We start from the raw sequence: 21,973 nt of genomic DNA, 5'->3' as shown, positions 1-21,973 counted from the left end.
AACGGAGAGACGGAAAACGTTTTGACATCAAGCTATATATATGAAAAGATCAAACAGCTATGAAACTATTTTGTAATGAATATGGTCTGGTTTCATAATCACGTGTAAAGTTTCACCAAAAATGACTTTTATGGTCTTCTGCGGGAAGAAAATAAAATCGGTTTTGTGAAAAGGTTACTGTTCAAGTTTTTTGAGTTGCAATTTGTTTTTCCGGCAAGAAGAACACCAAAGCCAAGAAACTTCATATGTGAGCAGAACACCCGAACATGTTTGTCACAAGCAAGTTTCAGTACTGTTTTATTTCCATACACATTTTAATAAAATTGAAATGCTATATAGAGTGCGCCTGGAACCATGTCCCAAGAATCCACACCGCAAGCTCTACCGACCTGAGAGTAACTCGGATGGTTAGGGCATTTCCAACGCCGACCCTCAAAACGAACACACTATCTGTCTGTGAACTTGTCCGCAGACATGGATACAAGAGTCGGACATCCAACCATGCACCCTAAATGTCCAACCCTATTTTTTTCTTTAAGTCTACAAAACTCAAAATAATTATAAGAAGTAGCACAATTCATCCAAAAATAACTTGCAAATATCCCTAGTACAATAATAGTTCAAATGTAAATATATATCCGAGATAACCAGATGTTCAACAAATTTCTCGAATTCACCGATTTCAAATTCAACGATACTCGAGTCAAAATCCGCACAACTCCTTCCACTCACTGCAACAAAAAGCAAAAGTTACGATCTCCATGGTTAACGAGCTCAGTGGCCACATTGTCTTCACTCATGCAACCGCACCACAAATGTTCATGAGGGAGTTGGAGATGGTGTTGCACCGATCATTTCTCATGTGTAAGTCATTGTATGTGAAGTGCTTTTGCTCATGAAACGAAGCCCGCATGTTTTGCCAAACACATCAACCCCCCTTGCCTCATGCCTACAAAGTCTGCAGATACAAGCTTCCATGCATTGTATATCAACTCATCCTCCGTCACCGAGTACCCCACCATCATACTTACTCTAGTAAATAACAAGAAGTTCAACAAAAAAAAGTTGTGTGTGGTATACGCCATGGATGGCGTCAGCAGGGGCGGAGGGTACTCGGTGACGAGGAGAGTGTGGATGCAGAGCAAGGGAAGAGCATGAGCAGAGTGGAAGAAAAGTGACCGGGATGGGGATTTGAGTATGCCCGGGGTGTCAGATTCCTACATGGTGGTTGTCCGGACTCCTGCAAAGCTCCCTCGGTTTGTGTCCAGTCTGCGGGGACTCGAACAAGCATCAACTCCGCTGACAAATAGGGGTCCGCTTTGGTTGACAAACTACATCCGAGCAGCTTGGTCCAGATGCATGCAGGCGTTTTGAGGGTCCACGTTGGACATGCCCTTAGGTTTTTTGTAGTGAAACCAGCCCACCAAAATTCAAGTCCTAGACTTACTGGTGCTCACATTTTTCTGGATTTATTCAGTCTTTCGGCAATATTCGTTCAGTGGGAGGAGGCGTTTCCGTTGATACGAAGCGCCTCCGGTAACTTCATCAGTCTCAAATGTTGCGTCAGCTTACAATCATGGAGATGCTCATAGAGTTAGGATATACGTGTGTGCGTTCATAAAGAATGAGTGTATGTGCATGTATTTGAGCATTTTCCTTTGTTATGTGCTAAAACGTCTTTAAGAAATACTACTCCCTCCATTCCATAATAAACGTCTTATACATTATAAGACGGAGGGAGTACATGATACTGGGGATGAGCTAAACGGCCAGCTGATTCAATTCTCGAGAAGAAAATCTAATTAATTCATCACAAGATTACTTCGTTTCTTCTTCAAATGTGTCTCTTCTATAAGAAAAAAAAAATAGACCTACCGTGTCCTTGACCTCCGCACCGTCCATCCATGATCCATGATCACGCCACGGCTTGGGAGAAAACCTGCTTGCGTCGTGCAAGGGTTGAAGGGAGCTTTGGCCACTCTGCACGCAAAGTTGACACTACTACAGCTAGACGCAAATAAATGTACATTTTCATCTTCCATCGCATAGATCACGCCGCATTAGCGACCTGCCCCTACTGCTACTATACTACTACCACCGCCCTAACTGGATTAAAAATTATACTATCGTGAACGCTTAGCTATAGCTTAGCCGTACGTGCACCATCATTTGTAATGCGACCAACTAATCCCAAGCACCCTCTTCTGTTGCACGGCCCGTTAGGCCATGGTAATCTTACTGTCCTCCGATCATTTGTGACACATGTGATGTGGTTGTGGTGCATTCTGTCTTCTAGAAAGAAAGAAAAATCTAGAGAGCCCACACCGAAATCGTGCCTTGCAGCGTGACCGGCCGCAAACATCAAAGAGGGGCCTAGAAGATGGAAGGAGAAAGAAGGGGAAGTGGGACGAACGACGGTGCGAGGTGGAGGAGGACGACGATGAAGTGAAGCGAGTGGAAGGGAAGACTTCACCTTTTACCCCCTAAGTTCCACGTTTGTGACAACAGTTACCTTATTTAGTAGATTTTTCACATTTTTAGCACAGGTTTGCTTAAAATGGGGTAAAATGTGGCATAAATTTGCTTTAATGGAGTGAAATGCGAAAAATCTGCTAAATGAGACATTGATGTCACAAATGTAAAACTTAGGGATACAAAGTGCAATTAACTCGACGTGGAAAATTGATTTCCACTGCAATGCCAAATAGAGCCTCGGTGTCTAAAATGCCCATTTGTAGTTTTGTAGGTTTGCAAGGTATTTTCGTTCACTTTTCTCAATCAATGGATTGTCTGTGATATTTCCGTGTCATTTAAACATGCATTGTATGGCATAATGCTTAAAATGTGTAACTAGAAAGCATGCTAAGCCAGCTTGGAGTGGAAATTCCTGTGTCATTTTCCCCTCTTCTTTTATATGTCCAATATACAGAATATTATACTACATCACAAAGATTAGCAATGATCCAGCCCACCAATACCATGGTTGACTATCCCTTAATTTCATACACGCAAACATAATCCTGCCCCGATTTCTTTAGACAGACACTTCCTTCCCACGACCAATAAAATAAGGGAAACAAATCCCTAATCCCTCCCTATGGCATGACCACTTTCCATGACCAAGGAAAACATACCATCCATTGCCCACATTGCCGCTTCTCCCCTCTGTGATCTGCCATTGTCGAGAGAGAGAAAAGGGAGACCTGCCAGAGCAGAGAGGAAGCTGATAGAGGGAACACTTAGAGAGAACACAAGAGCTTTTCTTCCTCCAATGCATATGGCAAGGACAAGCAGATCATTGGCTTAGGGATCAAATCAGCGGCACAAAAGGTACTAATTTGCTTCCCCTTCCCATTTGATTCCTTTGATTTGCATCCAGCAGCCAAGAAGAATGTGTGGTGGAATTACGAAAAGCCGTGCTTGTTTTCTTCCCATGCATCTAAAGAAGATTCAAAAGCAAAAGCATTTCATGCCTACTTTCTTGCGATCTGCATGGCATGCTCATCAGAAGTAGCCATCGTCTAAAAAGCAGCAAATCAAGATGTAAAAAACAAGAATGAATCGCTCAAATTTCGGGAAATGCGCTTAAATTTTGTGTTAACGCACAGGAGTTCAAATCTTGTCCTGTGCTCCCATTTCGATGGATTTGTCGCGCCATTCGCGAGAATTCACCGGGACCCTTTCCTTATAAAGCAGGTGTAGTACACGAAGGAAGGAAGGAAGGAAGCCAAGAACCAACCGCTGCCATGGCGGATAGCAGCAACAGCCCGTCGACCTCGGTGTCCGACGAGAGCTCCGAGGCGGAGGCGCAGTGCTGCTCGTCGTCGTCCACGGCGCCGAGCCTGCACGACACGGTGGACTTCAGCCGCACCGCCTCGGACGTGTCCACCTTCTCGGACCGCAGCGTTGACCACAGCGGGCCCTTCGGGACGGCCGCCGTGTCCAAGCTCATCGGCGGCCGCGGCTCCCCCGCCGCCGCGCTCAGCCGGCTCAGCATGAAGCCCCGCGCCGACGTGCTCGACCGCCGCTCCGCCGAGGACGAGCTGGACCTGGTCAAGGAGCGGTTCTCCAAGCTGCTGCTGGGCGAGGACATGTCCGGCGGCGGCAAGGGCGTCTGCACCGCCGTCGCCATCTCCAACGCCATCACCAACCTCTACGCCACGGTCTTCGGGAACTGCCACAAGCTGGAGCCGCTGCCGGCGGGGAAGAAGGCCATGTGGAGGAGGGAGATGGACTGCCTCCTCGCCGTCTGCGACTACATCGTCGAGTTCTACCCCTCCACGCAGCCGCTCTCCGACGGCACCCGCGTCGAGGTCATGGCCACCAGGCCAAGATCCGACATCTACATCAACCTCCCCGCCCTCGAGAAGCTCGACGCCATGCTCATCGTAAGTAGTAGATGATCTTTCTTCCGACGACGAGGTGATGATCTTTCTTTGTTCTGAATTCTGACCAGTGCCAACGAAATGTGTCGTTGACATGCGCAGGAGATCATGGACAGCTTCCAGAAGGCGGAGTTCTGGTACGCGGACGCCGGGACGAGGTCGTTCGGGTCGGTGACCTCGTCGTCCTCGCCGTCGTCGTCGTTCCGGCGGTCTACGACGACGGCCCACCGGAACGAGGACAAGTGGTGGGTGCCGGTGCCGTGCGTCCCGGAGGGCGGGCTGTCCGTGAAGGCGCGCAAGGAGCTCCGGCAGAGGCGCGACTGCGCGAACCAGATCCACAAGGCGGCCGTGGCCATCAACAGCGGCGTGCTGAGCGACATGGAGGTGCCGGAGTCGTTCATGGCGCTGCTCCCGAAGAGCGGCAAGGCGAGCGTGGGGGACGCGGTGTACCGCGCCATGCACAGCTCCGACAAGTTCTCGCCGGACTACCTCCTGGACTGCGTGGACGTGTCGTCGGAGCACGAGGCGCTGGCGCTGGCCGACCGGGTGGAGGCGGCCATGTACGTGTGGCGGCGCAAGGCGACGGCGAGCCACGGCGTCGGGAGGTCGGCGCAGTGGAGCCGGGTCAAGGAGCTCGCCGCGGCCGCCGACGACGGCGGCGAGGGCGGCAAGAACGTGGCGCTGGCCGGCAGGGCCGAGAGCCTCCTCCTCTGCATCAAGCACCGCTTCCCCGGCCTCTCCCAGACCACCCTCGACACCAGCAAGATCCAGTTCAACAAGGTAGCCAATCAAATCAACAACAGCATCCCATATCTGCATCATCTGAATTTGACACCAAGATACATTTATCTCAACTTGAATGATCATCAGTTCATCACACACTTGAATCTTGATGAAGATGGAATGCTGTTTTCTGATGGGGTGAGATGGATGTTATTTCTTGTGTAGGATGTTGGGCAGGCGATCCTGGAGAGCTACTCGAGGGTGCTGGAGAGCCTGGCGTTCAACATCGTGTCGTGGACGGACGAGGTTCTTTTTGCCGACAAGGCTGCCAGGAAATGAACAGTGAGCGACGGACCAAACCTGACGGACGGATTCGTCGAGAGAATGAACGAATGAATGCTCTTAAGAGCAAAATGTACTTACTTTCGAGCCTTGTTCCCAGCTCTCTGTGATGGGAAACGGCGTAGGTTAGGATGATGATCTCACGGTAACTTTTGTACCGTGAGATTTCTACTACTGACGTAGTCAAGGATTTGCAAGGTTTATATATCTTGCAAAGAGAATATGCAGAGTTTGTCTGACCAACAGTGTGTGTCCTGTAAGATATTTTTTGGCTTTTTCATCTGATTTTCAGGTTGTGCCTGACCAACAAAACAGTGTGTGTGTTTTACCCCTTTCTTGCTCATCGATCTTGGTAAAGTTAAGGACCAAGTGCGATGCCTGGTAGCTAGGAATGTCAAAAAACTTGTTATATATCAGAGTTAGGACTGGGACATCCAACTTAACAAGAAATAAATAATCACATTCATTCATGACCGTCTATAAGCCTTAGAGAAAGTTGAATTTACTGCGACAATAACATTTGAAAGTTGGTGATCAAATGCACTGCACTTCATACACACACGACGTCTTATATTTTGAGACAGAGGAAGTAGTTGACATCTACTTTTATTAACAGCAAATACAGGTAGAGCGCATGTTTATCCAAGGAAACAAGGAGTTGTCTAACTTAACTTAGAATACACTGATATTTCGGAAAATGAAGACCATGTAGTAGCATTTGATCTGTCATATATTATGGTAACTGTTACACATGTGTGATTCTCGAAAAACTATTACACATGTACACACAAACACAAAGAAAAGGAAAAAAACAATATACATGTGTGATCACCTCTGATCACAATGTACAAGAGGAAAATCCGCAAAGCCTTTCAGACTGCTGTGCATTTTAGCTGTCCAAGAGGCATGGCTGTGACAGTTACCCAAACTTCATCTAGTCTAGACAAGCTGCACGGCTGGGAGGTTTGCAGGTCGAAACTTCCGCTGTCATGCATCAGAGAAGTTTCTTCCGCTGCAGTTATACACACTTCGACGAGCAAAACGCCGTCGAAGTTCACACTCTCATTACTTTACTCGAACGGGCCAAACAAAACAGCCCGTGTTATTCTGCCACGTAAAATGGTGTTATTGTCAGCATGAAAACCTCTACAGTTATACCTAGTGTACATACCCCTCACAAAGCACCACCGACAGGGGACCTGATCAGAGCTTCAAATCCACAAATCGAAAACAGCCTCATCGATAAGTTCCTCTAACACAAACTCCCATATCTCCACAACGATACCTTCAGTCTTCGACCGAATGTCCATCCATGTCCGAACTTCGAAATCCTTTTTTATTGTATGATCTAATGTACTTTGAAAACTATGTCGGAGGTAATCGTCAACATATTTGTCAACTTCTGCGACAAGGTCTTCTCCCATTGGAGGTGCCCGTATGTCGTGTTTGAGAAACGACAACCAAGAAGAGAGTCTAAAATATCTCTCCTGGATCTCTGTTAGAGCTTCGCAGATACAGTCAAACAGAATTTTCAGATCGTCTATTTGATCACCTTGATTCGGTAATTCTTCCAACAGGCAAGGGCTGATTAATTCATCCTCCAGATACCATACCTCTAAATTCTGTTCAGCACATAATTCTGAGAGCTCCAAAACCAACTTTATATAATCTAACCGGACGCTCTTGTCCTCCCAAAAGACCTTCAGATCTGATTCGTTATCTGGGAAGTACAGGGCTCCGCGCAATTCTTCATGCAGATCACCTGTATGTCACAAACGGGTTAAGTCATGCAGATCTATTTGAACAGATTATTTTTTTACTGGGAAAATGTAAAAAAAATAGGTTGCATCTATTTATGTAAATTGGGCTCACTCACATTGTTTAATGTTTTCGCATTCAGGATCTGCAACATCTTCATAGAATGAATCAAGAACAGATATAGGACTGGGCTGTTCTTGTTTGTCATGGCTTAACTCGGGGGAACAATCTGAGATAAATTTGGTTGATGCTCTTGGTTCAGGTGTTCCTGGTTCTTGCTGCTCCAATTCAACAATGCTTTCAGGATAGCTCAACAAGATTTGAACAGGTTCTTTTCCTTGCTCTGCTTCCTCTAACATATCCTATAAATGAAACATGCTGTGTTAACATATGATATCGCAACGAAAACATGAAACAGTGCTGGGAGCTTACTGGCCGCGGGCTATCTCTGCATAGTTCTTCTGGGATGCAGACGATTTCAGAACAGTCTATTTTGCCAATTCCTTCAATAGATATGGCGTCTGCTACATCAGTAACATCTCGTTGTCCTGCACAAGATTCTAGAGTTATTTCTGTTTGAAGATAAAAAAATGTAGCACTCAGTTCACCCTGATGATTCATGCAACTATAGATGGTTACCTTCTTGTGGTTCTTCTTTCATGCTACATTTGTCCTGAGCAACCACCTGATCATCAACTGCTACACTAGTACAATGTGCAGTGCTGCTCCGAGAGTCGTCCCATGATTGACTCCTCTCTTGTGTGGATTCTTCACTGTCAACCATGGGTACAAGGCAAGAGTCTGTCTCTTCAGGTGAGAGATCAGTGCGGCGTTTTCCACTAGGGCTACTCCTAGGAGAAGACACATCGCAGTGAGGGAGCAAAAGCATTCCTTCCAAGGATTTTGAGGACTGGGCTGTTGGATGGTTGCCAGACACATTATTATCCTTTAGCATATCCGTTAAATGCTTCTTAGCCTCCTTGTAGAAGATAGAACCATCTTGTGGAGCTACTATACGCCCACTAATTTCAGTCTCGCTGCCATTTTGTTGCTTTTGCTTGCTGCTGGTTGAAGGTCTGGCGATGTCGTTCTTAAAACTTGATGCAGATTTGTCTGCCAAGCTCCCTTGCGTGTGATGCCCTGAACCCTTCTTAGTTGCAATCATGGAATGCCAACGTGAGACTCTTTGAAGGTCATCTGCAGGTGCTGCATTTCTTTCTCTTCTTGTCTCACCGGTCACAATTCTGAATCTCCTCCTAACTTCTTTGATTGAAAATTTCGAACTTTCCCTCCCACTGTACTCTGGAGTTTGAGAGGTACTAGGTTCCTGATGTAAATATCTTGCACTGCTTGTCACCGTCTGATCAATTCCTTTTCGTGGATTTGGCCTCAGAATAACTATTTTGCTAACAGGCTGAGATCCGTTGATTCCTTCTGGCAGCGTCTGCTTTATTTTTGACTTGTCTTTCCTCCAGAAGAACATATGTTTGCTCTCCTTAGCCTGTGCCGGTGCAGACAAGTCATGATTTGAGCCCCTTGTCTCTTCAACAAAATTAGTTTCTCCAAGATTTTTATTGGGCTCTAACTTGGTTGTCAATCTACTGTTTTGGTGGTTTCTGATATTGTCCAACATATGTGAATTAGGCTTCTGAAGCACCTTCAGGAAAAGTTCCTTGTTTGAACCCAGTATCTCCAGTGCATCCTTGAATTCCTTGGACTGAACTGTCCTGCTGCTAGAAATGCCATTACCACCCAGTAGCTTTTCTCCCTTGCTCTCTTGAGGTTGTTCACAATCAATATTGGATTGAAGATTGCTTAAGTCATTAAGCTTCTTATGGATTAGGGACTTCAGTGAAGGACACAATTCACTGCTACTCTTGCAATCATCATGTGGACATTCATTGTGGCACCTATAAATCTCACCTAAGAAGCTTGCCAAGACAGATTCGAGGTCATATTCACTGTGGTTCAAGCTCTTGGAACCCTCAGAATCCACTGATCCAGATAAACGAGACACGGAGATATCCGTGCTGTCATTTAAAGTTCCTGTTGTGTTATTTGTATGCTCTGAATTTCTATCAAGAGATAGGTCATTTCCCAGATCAGCTAATCTTCTCTGAACCTCGTTGTTTGGAACTGTCCTCAAAAGATTCACACGCCCCAATTCATCCTCCATAAGTTTTTTGACGGTTGGTTGCTGCAAAGGGCCGTTTTCTATGTTCTGAAAAACAGAGAAAGTAAAATAGAACCGTTTTAGGAAAACCAATGTTTCTGTATGGATCCATGATACTTGCAGATTTGAAAAATAATGGTTTCATTCACACACGGTAGTCAATGAAATATGAAAGCGGATTTACTCCTGAGACCTTAATTTTCTTGGTTTCGTTAACTTACATCATCTTTTTCTATTTCCTCAAAATCCCTAGGCCTTTTCCCCAAGTCCCTTCCGTCTGAAAAAGAAATATAGTGTCCATCATCAGAATATTGTGCAATAGCATAACAAGTCAAGAGAAAATCCACGCTGCACATTCAATTGCCGAACTATCTTAAACATTCATCATTTACTAGTTCTAGATTGGGCATCAGATGCAGTGACCGATCTTCTTTAACTCAACCTAAAAGTAGGGCAAGGAATGAAAAAACAAACTCATCCAGCCACAGAGGTTGCACTTCTAAACTGTAAGCATAATTATGTGAAACAAGCCAGTGAAAGCAACCGAGCAAGATGATCAACGAACTGACAGTATCAGCATCTCTTATGATTTTCTTATAACACTGCGCAAAATCGTTGTGTGGTTTTCGTATAAAACTAGTAACTTTACTGGATAAGCGACAGCACCTGAAATTCAAAAGCAACTTGAACCATCTGAATTTGGTAGCAGCAATGAGCCTGTGATGAGTAAAAGAGATGATTTTATTTTTACCTGTGATCTCCCGGAGCTTATGTCTCCCGCCGGCCTGCTTCGCGTCCATCAAGAATCTGGGGTCGCGGCGAAAATAGACCATGCGCATTAGGCCCCAGACGCAGCCGACATTGGTATCGTCTTGCGCCGCGGACCGCCTGTTGCTTCGCTTCCCCATTTTGGAACAATCTGTTGTTCCTTGTGTCTTGTACTGTTTCGTACAGTTAATAATCTCTTGGGTCACTGCACGTAGGTAGATCAACACAAGTTAGCAGCCGGATTTTCAATGGGGAAGGAATGATATCTCTCTGAACTCTGAAGACAAGATGAGTAGAACTGGGACTGTTCGGCCGCAAAACAAGGGAGATTGGCAGATATCTGATGAACCCAATAATCGATCAAACTAGTACAGTGAGTAAATCTTAACGAAGCAAATGGAAGTTCCTGTTAAAAAAGCCACTTTGATGAACAAATCCAGCTAATTAGCAGCTGCTCAACAAGAGTATACTATCTGACAAGCTCCTATCTTAGTTGCAAGCATGAGAACTCACCAGACTGTGAATTGGTTAAAACTTAAAACAAGAGGGGAAATGAACCCGAACAACCAAAACGAATCCCCACCAACAGAAAACGCCGCAGATCCCAACCAACGAACACACCCACCCACCCATCCGTCCAAGAGAGATCACGGGGAACCTACCTGACGAATGAATCACAGATCACGACCGGGTGGAAGCCTCAGCAGCCGGCCGCTTTCCCCTTCTCTCTCCGGCCTCTTCTCTCCAGTCTCCTCCCGCATAGAAAGAAAAGAAAGAAAAACAGCCACCTGGAGAATCGATCCTCACAGCGTCGCCCGGGTCTGGGTCGGCCCTGCGCTGTCGCCCATCCTCTGGCTTTGGGCGGGCGGGGAAGAAAGGAATCGGCGGAGGCTGCTTTGCTCTTGTTTTCTTTTCTTTTCTTTTTCCGTGGAGCGGGAATCAGCTCGCCCAACCCAAGCTACCCCTGGTGAGGGTGGTCAGCGTCGGCTCCGTCGCTCTGGTTGCTTCCTTGGTGGAAAGGAAAAGAATGGAGTGGAACGGGACGGTGTGGATGGGAGGGAGCGCACCGGGCGGGGGGCGGGGGGCGGGGCTACGGCACGGTAGCAGGCCGCCCACCACATGCCACTTTCGGCGAGTGCGCCAGCATTTTCTCCCTCGGAGAAAAAGCGGAGTGGAGGTAGGCGACGCCCGCAAGCAAGCTGGAGGCGCTCTGATCTGGTAGCTCGCTTCTCTCTCCACTGCACTAGTAGTATTATTTGAGTAGCACTAGTATATGAGGTACTAGTAGAGTATTGGACAGAGTGGTCTTAAAAAAGAGGGGATTGTGCAGGGTGCATTAACCAAGAAGGCGATTTTCGACCTGGAAATTAATCCAAAATATACAAACGGAGTAAACATGTGCTTGCAACCCAACCCAACCCAACCCGACCACACGCGTGAGGGATACCGTCATGGTTATCGGATAACGATGCCGACGGTGATGGTTTGTTACCTATCAGCTGTCTCAGGCCGCCGGCTTTTTATTCCCCGGAAAGAAAAGAGGTGCTGCCCCACTCCAATCCTCACCAGCAGTTGTGTAGTTTAAACACTGTTTCTTTGTTTTGCCGGCGCTACTAGCAATCAATCAAACTGCTGGTCAGTCATGTGGTGTGCTTCACTTTAGCCATCTTGTTACAATAATGTGTTTGCAGAATTTCTTTTGGAGCGTACGAGCTACAGGAATTGCCTCCAGAGTACTATCTAGACAAAATTCATTTTGAATAACACCCCATCTGCCCTATAATGTAAGACGTTTTTTGGCATTGATGTGGTGCCAAAAAATGTTTTACATCATAGAAAGGAGGGAGTACCGCTTTGGCATGTTCAAATCTTAAGTTGATGACTTTATATGGTGAGGCAAGATGTATCGGGGTTTAGGGTTGTATGGAACATGTTTGGTTTGATGAGATTCCATGGAATTCTTTAAGGAATGCTTGTTTGGTTTTGTAGGATTGTAAACCGTAGGAAATACTCCTGTGATCATTTTGCATGCAATTTTAGAGAAAATATTTATTAAGGTGAACCTCATGAATTTTTCTATGATAATTATACCATGCACCTGACGATGTATCAAAACTCCTGCATTTTTCTACAATGCAACCAAACGGTTTCTATTATGAATTCTTGTGCTTTCAATTCTTGTAGGTTTCAACATCTCACGCTATTCCGAACATGCTTTGGGAATCATGAGAACCAACTAGACCCATAAGAGAGAGAATTTAAGAACGCTCTTCAGAGGCGTTTCGACTGGGAAGATGCTTAAGGCTGTACAAACGTTTTGCGTTGTCAATCGGGGAGTTGCGACAATATTATCTCGGCGAGTGGGGCCGCAATATATGGTGACTTCGTTTTGTTGTTGCTCCTTGAGTATCGGTTCTAGAGTTTGGTGAACTCTAGACCTAATTTTGATTAGTTATTTTGTTTTCATGTTGAAGCCGTTGCCTTGAAAACGGATCAAACTTGCTTTACATTGGCAAAATCCATGTTGAAGGTAGGATGTCGCGACGCCGATGTTCAGATGCCTTTCTCTTCCTGGAAGCGTGGCTTTGGAGAACCTTCCGCCAACAAGGGTGATTGATGTTGGGGTTTTGCTATTGTGTCTTGTTGATTGCTTCGGCATACATGTTGAGGTCATGCCATTTTGTTTTTCTTGTTTTTTGTGATTGTTGGTTGTGTGCATCCTCGTTATATCGATAAGCTCTTGATATCGTATTATTGCAAAGACTAGTTATGTTTCACATCAACTTGATCTTAATCTATTGTCCATAATTTACATGTAAATAGAAGAACAACACGCCCAGTTAAGCCCTAGAAAGCTAGCATTACTGGACCATAGCTTGGGAATAGTCCCTTTGTTCACAAATATAAGATGTTCTACCCGCAAAAAATAAAATAAAATATAAGATGTCCTAAAAATTAAATCAAATCTATATGAATATGTTTTACTGTGTTTTTTCACTCATTTCAGTTCGCGTGTAGTCCATTTAAAAAATATCCAAAACAGTTTATATTTATGAACTACTTTGTTTAAAAAAAATGAACTTGGGGCCTGTTCAGGTCAAAGGAAGGGAAAACATAGTATTGGAGATAAATGCTGGAAATGGAGAGGAATGCAGCTGCAAAGCATAGGAAAGAAAACTGAAGCACCTGCATGCAGAGTTGGTGTTCGAGACAGAGGAAAAGTGACCATAGGAAATCAATCGATGTGGGTCCCGTCAGTATATTTTAAATATTAAAAAAGATCAACCACAGTTCAATTCCTGTGCGTGTGGGACCAAATTGTACACAGATCAAATACAGTGTGGGTCCAGTTGCATGCCTTGCCGCAGCTTTTCTCTTCCATTCCTCGGGCATACGCGTAAACAAGCGCTTTGGGTAGATTCTTTTTTTCCTTTGAAAACGCTGGTTCATGGGACTTTCCACCGGATTGGAAAGGACGCGTTCCTTTGTACCGAACGGGGTTTCCTGTGGCGATTCCATAGGAATAAAGTTTCCAGTGGTTTTTCTTCGGTTTTCCTACGTAGCGAACAGGGCCTTATTGGGTACTCCCTCCATTCCATAATGTAGTGCTTCCTCTATCTACGTGCTTCAACTTTGACCGTAAATTTAACTACCAAAACCGATTGCGGCGGGAGCAAAAATTATATCAGTGAATTCGTATTCGAAAGAAGTTTTCAATTATATAATTTTTTCTTCCGCCGTAGTTGGTCTTGTTGGTTAAATTTACGGTCAAAGTTGAACCTCGGGAAGCGCGGACGCACTATATTTTGGAATGGAGGGAGTATGTCCCAAGGCCAGTTGATCCTATCACACGGGGCAGCTCATCCTCCTTTGCAGAACAGAAATAAAAAACAGCGCTCATTTCCCAAGAACCAATATGCGGTTTGTTATTCAACTGGCACTGGCTAGAGACAGGAGGTAGTGGTTGAGATGGGATCTATCCGGGTGGGCCTGGCAAGCAGTGAACTTTACACCTGCAGTCTGATTCAGAAAAGAGCCAGGCCCAGCTGCCAGTAGGCAGTAGCGGAGGAACGCACAGACCCGCTGTTGCAACAGGGAGGGGGTCGTTAGGTCTAGGCCAGGGACTTGACACTTGGTTAGTTTCCTTCCCCTAATGCTACCCCTACCTTGCGTTGCACGACAGCGAGAGTGACCTACCTTGCGTTGCACGACAGCGAGAGCCCTAAACCCACTTGATCAGCGAGAGTGCTGAGTCAGATGGCAACCTTTTGGCCTCGCCTCGCCTCGCCGTGTTCCGTTTGGTTTGCCTTGCCTTGCGCGATGTCATCGTCCGATCCCGAGTGGTGTCTCTTTGAAGACGCCATGTTCGCCATTTGTTCCTCCTGTCCTGAAATGGACATTTTCGTGGATGGAATGGATCTCACGGTTTTCCACTGGAATAACATGGTATTCTCCGGTGGAAGTGCAACCATCAGCTGTAAAATCGTGTGATTCTTTTTTCTTTGGCGGGTGAAAAGGGATTTCTACAAAGGACCACCGTGCGGCCCTCGGTTCTACCAAAGGTAGCTAGATAATAGTACTAACTAGTAGTACCAGATGGTTATCGGTGCCGGAAGGTTGGACTGACTAACGGATGAGGATCTATTCAGAAAAATGCAGCCTCTGTTTTCCACCGATGGCCTCTAAAATTACAGTACCTTTTTGCAACGACTATGTAATAATGCAGGCATGTGCGCCTTGGGAGTTTTTGGGCTTCCATCCATTATGCAAAACGAACGCCGGACGCGTCGACGAAATTTAGTGCGGCATTGGCCTAGGTAGTACTACCACTGTGGGAGTACTGTACTGTCCCCGTGTACGTACAGGTACAGCTGAGCCGCTTGGGATGGGATGGATATTATTCCCGATCTGCACCTACCCAAATCGGGCAACCTATTTCAGCCCTTTATGTCACTGGATGGATCGGACTCAGATCTAGTAGTACTAGAGGTGGCGGAAGTGGAGTGCATACATTTTTTTTTCTTGACATGTTGTTGGGTAGGATCTTAACTGCACCTGTCTCTTCCGGCTGTTTAAATTGGATCTTTGGAACGCAGACGCACATACTGCTCAGTCGTCAAGTCTGGTAGGATCTTGAAACCAAAAAAATCAGAGATTGGTGCATACTGCTCAGTCGTCGAGTTGGGTAGGATCTTCAAACTAACAAAGCGGTACCTAGCGAACCAACCTCTGGTTGAGATGGTTAGGTGGACAGTGGTATTCCTAACCCATCAGGGTTCAAATCCTGGTGCTCGCATTTATTCTGTATTTATTTCAGGAATTCCGGCGATACGCTTTCAGTGGAAGAAGACGTTCCCGTCGACTACGAGGCGCTTATGGTGACTTTGATAAATCTCAAGATGATATGCCGGCTCAGTCTTTCGGAGGTGCTCATAAGGGTAAGATGTGCGTGTGTGCATTCATAGAGGTGAGTGTATACGTGTTTATATGAGCGTTTGCGTCTGTACTGTGTTAAAAAAAAGGGTACGTGGTTGACAAAGCAAAATGCAGCGCGTAATGTTGGTGTTAAGCCGGGCGTCGGTGGACCCTGCACTGGCTAACACCGAGCTAGAGGGTGGAGTAGTACGACAAGCGCGTTTGCAGTGCACGTAGGCAAAAGTCGCTGTCGATTCGGTAAGCATTTGGCATGATGGTGATGATGATGATGATGGCCGTGTACTGCGTGCTAGCTACGTCGCCTCCCGTGATGAACGTACGGTCCAGATGGATATTGCCCTCCTGGTATCGATGCAAACAACTACTCGCTCTGTTTCTAAATATAAGTCTTTGTAGAGATTTCACTATATATCATATGTAGATGCATTTTAGAGTGTAGATTCGCTCATTTTGCTTCATATGTGCTCCCTCCGTCCCTAAATACTTGTCTTTCTAGACATTTCAACAAGTGACTACATACGGAGCAAAATGAGTGAATCTACACTCTAAAATATGTCTACATACATTTATATGTAGTAGTCATTTGAAATGTCTAGAAAGACAAATATTTAGGAACGAAGGAAGTAGTTCATAGTGGAATATTTTCAAAGACTTATACTACTCCCTCCGTTCCGAATTATTTGTCGCGGATATGGATGTATCTAGGTGTATTTTAATTCTAGATACATCCATTTATGTGACGAGTAATTTAAAATGGAGGGAGTAGTATTTAGGAACAAAAGGAGTAACAGTCTATAGCATTTCCTCTTAGAACGCAGGGTGGGCACACGAACTGTGGACTCGTAGCGACCGTTTGTGATGCCAACCGCCAGGTCCGTCCAGCACAAACGTGACAGCCTAGCTATATGAAGGGGCAGTGATAGAGTGCCAGCCATTGTGCAACATTCGCCAGCTTGGTTTTTCGACAAGGTCGTGTTTCTCCTTGAGCTCTTTTATTACGGCAAGGAGCAGTACATCATACGACCGCGGCAAACCAAGCTCTTATTCTTATTATTATCACAAGCCAAGCTACTCCAATGTCCTCCAAAAAAAAGCAAGAAACCCGATATGGAAAGTATAAGGATTTATCCTACTTTACATTGCTCACTAGTCACCACAAAGGCTACGGTTTCCAGTTCAAAAACATTGATAAACCTCAAAAAAGGCGCATTCGCGGAGAGGCTGCGCAATCTTATGCGCCAGCATCTACAGATGCACACTGGGACGCCACTTAAGCAGGGCCTACAAAACTGACTGAAGATACACAAGACCTTGCAACCCCATCACACATCATGTTTTATTAGTCTAGGCCAACAACATGATGAACCCATCGGCGCGGCGATGGCAGGCAAACATTGTTGGTTAGTTCAGTTGCACGGTCCAGCCCATGGGGTCCTCCACCTGGCCCATCTGGAGGCTTGTTAGCGAGGTGTACAGTTGCCGAGACACCGCGCCGACTCCTTGCTTGCCAGCATACTCTATCCTGCAAAGCACAAGCCAGTGAATGGGCATCAGATCTCGTGTGCTACCGTGGAGGAATGAATATCCGAGTTCGTTCGAGAGACAAGTTGGATTTTGATCTAAGGATGCACACGTTTCAGCTAGGAGCTCAGCTCTCAAGGAACAAACAGAGGTAGTTTTACCTTTTCCCTTGATATGTAATGCTACCTACGGGAGACACTACGACGGCGGTCCCTGTGCAGAACACTTCGTCGGCATCGAGCAACTCATCCACCGACACAAGCCGCTCCTCGACCTTCCAAAAACCAAATACATGCAAAAATGTTAAACAGAATTTGACAACATGCTTTCAGATATTTTCAGTAGCAGTTTCAGAACAGTATTTTGCTTCTTCTACTTGGATCCACGCCGCTAGGAGAAATGAACTATATTTTCACAAATGTATTATTCGTACAAGAAAAATGTCCGCTGTTAATATTCATTCATAACGGAAGGTGAAGAATTGAGGAATACGATTAAAAAAACATGGATGTTCCTAACGAGGGCGGATTTTTGGCTCCTAAACCCCAGTGATCATTTATTTTGAAATTTTCACAAAGTGCATTTACAAGCTAAAAATAGTATCTCCACATATAGATGTTAAAACGTACCGTGGATTTATGAATCTTAAGGAGAAATGCACTGCACAAAAAGATAAATATGGTGATCTAAAATAGCAAATAGCAGTGCTACCGTTTGCTTCTTCGTGCATCGCACAAATAGATGTTTTTTTCACGATTTTTGTAGATTCATAGTGAATCCTCCTCCAATATACAGCTGGTTTTATTGGAATAATTTAAAACTTGCAAAGGCACTTTAAAAATTATAAACAAAGGGATCCTGGAGATTGGGATAGAAAAGCAATTACCAGTTTACCACTACCTAGCACACTTAAATATGCTCACTATTCATCACACAATGCTATAGTTAACTGCCAATCACAGGAAACTATCTAGACAAACTGATCGGCAACATAACGATCTCGACTTTCGATTCATAGGATTAACAAATAATACCTGGAAGCCTTTGCTCAGAGCAACATCAATTATACTTTTCCTTGTGATGCCCGGCAATATTGTTCCTTTTATTGCTGGAGTTGAAATAACATTGCCCTGGTCCAAATAGCAAGAAAAGAAACATGATCAAAGCTACAAACGACATGCATAAAATAGACATGAATTGTGCTAAAATAACTGTTTGTAATTAGTCTCATCATTCTGATGATGGCATTGTTCTGCAACATTTATAAGAAACCAAGGTGATAGGTAGAGAACCATGCCAAACATAACAGGCGTAGATCAGTCAGATGGTGCTATATCTTAAGGAACAGTCATGATGCTGCTATATTACTAGGATATCCAAATCGTTATCTATGAAATAATGCTGATCTGTTGACGGATTCCACAAAGTAATCTGTTCAAAGGTATGAAATTTATTCCTTTATCAGCTAACATTCCGTAAGTGGAAGGGCCGTGCTAATGGATGTTGCTATCAACCACGTGCTCATAAAAACCATAATGTTTTGGTTTCCATAGCTGATATGGCAGGCACATGTGCTTAGAGCCAAAAGTATTTTGAAATCAAGATATCTACTCCAGTTTAATAATTCCGCATATAATTTAGTTTTCACCTTTTTTCCTTTTACGTACAAAAGACAAATGTGCCCTTTAAGCAAAATATGTTAAAGTTCGAGTGAAGATGGTACTAGGATATCCAGACATCTAACCACAGTAGTAGCTTTCAGAATTAAGCAGTGTTACCTGAACTGATTGAAGATTATTTTTATCCAAAATAGCAAGCATGTCTGACAGTGACAGCGATGTCTTACCTTCACAACAAAAATATTACATGAAGATACTTCTTCAAGATACTTTTTCTCAACAGCATCCAAGTAGAGAACATCAGAATAACCTTTCTCCTTTGCAATCTTCTGTGCCATCAAGACCTATGCAACATAAAGGACACATACTGATAATGAAGAAGCCATGAATACACAAGTTCAACACAATTAGCAGAACCTTTTAGCAGAGAAGATAGCATAAGATGTTTACGATTACGGATTTCAGCTAGTGAATAGACTGGCCATTCCAGCCTTATAACCCATCGCATCTATATTCTATAGGCTTTGACCACAATTTAAACAACCGGAAGATAGTTGACTTGAGGATAAATGAGCATTCACAATCATAACAAATAGGCTTTCCAATTACAATATGTATTCAATCCATCAACATTTTTTCTAAAAGCTAAGTAGAAAATGTTGTATTTGAAGTCCCAGCAGAAGAATTCAATGTGTGTGTGAATTCTACTACAAAATAATAACTGTAGAAGTGACTACGAGAGATTTAAAGGTTAAAGATGCACGGTATAATTATCTATGTTACAGTATTCCACTTTGAAAAATATCTCCAATGACCTTATTCCATTTTAACTTTTCAAGTGTATGCTATGCTTAAGCTTTGTCATATCAGATTTAACAGCAATAAAATAATTGCACTGATGGCATAGCCTATTCAATCAGAACATGATATTGTTCTTTTGTATTTTGAACTTTAAACACTGAAAGCCCCAAATCATCAAATAAAAATAGAAATAAAAACAAATCAAGACGTCAGAAACATAAATATCAGAAATTCAAGATGCAAAGTCAAATTCCTGTAGGTACAAACTTGCATCGCAAAGTTGTTGTCGATTCAAGCCAACAAATCATAAACAATGGACCTAAAGTTAACAGCATAATTACCGAGGCATAATTCCCAATGGTCTTAACACCTCCAGTTCCACCAGGGGTGGCCCGATGAAACTTGTCTTCAACTATCAAATTTATTGGCGCTAATCCTTCCTGCAGATATCACTGAAAAAATTGAATGGGCACTGAAAAAACTAAACGGGAACAATCGTACATAAATGAGTTGGAATTCCACATCTGATTCATGATTAGTGTATCATCAATCAAAAAGGCAAAAACAGTACTACAAATAAATGTAATTATAGTCGCTACATAATTTCTAGTCTGAAATATGTTGCCATGCAAAGTGGAAAGTACAACAATGTATATAGCCCAATTATTATTTTTATTTGGGGAAAAATATCTCATGAAAGTAGTGGACAAAGAAGTTCAAGCTTTTGATGCAAACCTTGAAGTAGTTCCCAACAGGGGAGGCAAAAATAAGGAATGTGTACTCAGGAGCAGGTGCGAGACCAAGAACAGCCCCACTTCCCACGAGTAGAGGCCTAATGTACAAAGAACCTTTACCGGTAGGAGGCACCTGGATGCATAAGATATTTGGCAAATGATCAAATCGCCCACATAAACAATGACATGGCACTATGGCAATGACCCAACATTTTAGATAGATGACTGACCCATCTCTTGTTTGCTAAAACGGTTTGTTTTACTGCATCCACAAATTGCTCGACAGGAGGTGCAGGCATGCACATCCTCTCGGCACCAGTTTGCATCCTCATTGCATTTTCCATTGGGCGAAACAACAGGATGGAGCCATCAGTTTTTCTATACGCCTTTAGGCCTTCGAACAACCCCTACAAATCATAACCAATACAATTTCAGAACAAGAAGATTTAGGCCTTCAGAACATTACTACAGTCTGCCAGAGACACGAATAAAGGAGTTTCTACCTCCCATACAAACCTGTCCATAATTCAGGACTCCGGATGCTGGGTTCATTTCTATTGGCCCAAACGGCACCATTCCACCCTTGTCAAAGTTCCCATCTGGCCCACATTTTGTAGTATACATATAGTCAGTTTGCACGAGTCCAAAACCAAGGTTCTCCCAATCCAAATCAGCAAACTCTGATGTCTGCCTGCCAAGCCACGAGATTCCCATCAGAACTATTTTGACACGACCAACACATTGCCACAGACAATCTAGCAGATTAGCACAAGCAAATTGGCGTGCGCTGCATGGCAGTGGTACAGTCTAACAAGGCATGCGATGCAGTTCACAGTGGAAATCACATACGTGTAGTTACTTGCTAGAGAAGCCTCGCATCTTCCCATGCCTCGGGCCTTTCGGAGCCGAAGCAGTGACATCGAATAAAGTCGATTCCGAATCTGCATCAACGACAATAAAGTACCACACATTAGATTATTCAATTCAATACACATCAACACAAGAAACAACGACGGTTCCTTGCATTTTCCAATGTTCAACTTTCAGAAATCCTTTCCAAAGAGAAAAAAAAAGGTTTTTAATCCCAACTTTCCCATCAAATCGCACATCAGCACATGCTGATTAGCTCTGCTCTCTAAGAATCTTACAACAGAAGGCCGTATCGGCCCGTGCAGGAGAACGCCGGCGAGATCTGAACAAGGACCTGAATGGACAGCGTCGACGGCGGCGGCGAGAAGAGCAGCAGCCGGGGCCGCTGGCTGGGGAGCGGCGCGGCGGCGAGCAAGGCGCCGAGCGAGGCCGTGCCGCAATCCATGTTGTATGACACTCGCTAATGGAGCTCACGCTCGCTCGCGGCGGTCTAGGGTTTCGCGGCGGCGGCGGCGGCGGACGGGCGGGGATAGGTTTGTAGAGGAGGAACCGAGCAAGGGAGACGACGACGAGTGCTAGATCGGACGCGGTGGTGGCTCGTTGCGCGCACGCAGAACCTCCGTCAGATCCATGCCACGGAAGCAGACATTTGGGTCCCACCGCCATTTTGTCCACATGTCAGTGACTCCGTTCTTTGCTGCCTTCTCGTGTTCAGCTGGATAACCAAACCAAAACAGGGGCGCCACGTATTGCGGCAGTTGGAAAAGTTTTATCCACACTAGTAGAACGTCCGTGCATTACTACGGGCTTTTAATTCATTTATTTTCGATTACACCTAGTTAA

At 44.6% G+C, this 21,973-nt stretch overlaps 3 protein-coding genes across 4 annotated transcripts; 1 reads left to right on the top strand and 2 right to left on the bottom strand.

Annotated features, from left to right (window-relative positions):
• Positions 1-2,975: 2,975 nt before the first annotated feature.
• Positions 2,976-6,084, top strand: LOC123051651 (rop guanine nucleotide exchange factor 3-like). 2 transcript variants are annotated; one of them, XM_044474618.1, is made up of 4 exons: positions 2,976-3,330; positions 3,697-4,388; positions 4,488-5,165; positions 5,334-6,084. In XM_044474618.1, the coding sequence occupies exons 2-4, from the start codon at positions 3,747-3,749 to the stop codon at positions 5,445-5,447; spliced, it is 1,434 nt and encodes a 477-aa protein (XP_044330553.1). In that variant the 5' UTR covers positions 2,976-3,330; positions 3,697-3,746; the 3' UTR covers positions 5,448-6,084. The 2 variants fall into 2 exon arrangements, with proteins under 2 accessions (XP_044330553.1, XP_044330545.1); XM_044474610.1 differs by having other exon boundaries at positions 3,694-4,388.
• Positions 6,085-6,138: 54 nt separating this feature from the next.
• Positions 6,139-11,494, bottom strand: LOC123051641 (uncharacterized). The gene is made up of 7 exons (XM_044474599.1): positions 10,812-11,494; positions 10,133-10,354; positions 9,603-9,658; positions 7,848-9,429; positions 7,641-7,756; positions 7,327-7,570; positions 6,139-7,212 (listed from the first exon to the last, which is right to left on the bottom strand). Exons 2-7 carry the CDS (start codon positions 10,287-10,289, stop codon positions 6,662-6,664), a joined length of 2,706 nt encoding a protein of 901 aa, XP_044330534.1. The 5' UTR covers positions 10,290-10,354; positions 10,812-11,494; the 3' UTR covers positions 6,139-6,661.
• A 5,111-nt stretch (positions 11,495-16,605) lies between these two features.
• LOC123051635 (branched-chain amino acid aminotransferase 2, chloroplastic) lies at positions 16,606-21,750 on the bottom strand. Its single transcript, XM_044474587.1, has 10 exons — positions 21,465-21,750; positions 21,110-21,201; positions 20,777-20,951; positions 20,491-20,667; positions 20,262-20,393; positions 19,868-19,966; positions 18,953-19,069; positions 18,141-18,236; positions 17,268-17,380; positions 16,606-17,107 (listed from the first exon to the last, which is right to left on the bottom strand). The coding sequence occupies exons 1-10, from the start codon at positions 21,573-21,575 to the stop codon at positions 16,987-16,989; spliced, it is 1,233 nt and encodes a 410-aa protein (XP_044330522.1). The 5' UTR covers positions 21,576-21,750; the 3' UTR covers positions 16,606-16,986.
• Between the last annotated feature and the right edge of the window lie 223 nt (positions 21,751-21,973).

The sequence above is a fragment of the Triticum aestivum genome, chromosome 1A (assembly GCF_018294505.1).
Source record: "Triticum aestivum cultivar Chinese Spring chromosome 1A, IWGSC CS RefSeq v2.1, whole genome shotgun sequence".
In the NCBI taxonomy this organism is placed as follows: Eukaryota; Viridiplantae; Streptophyta; class Magnoliopsida; order Poales; family Poaceae; genus Triticum; species Triticum aestivum.
Note: the sequence above shows the minus strand (reverse complement) of the source record. Positions and strands in the feature narration are given on the sequence as shown.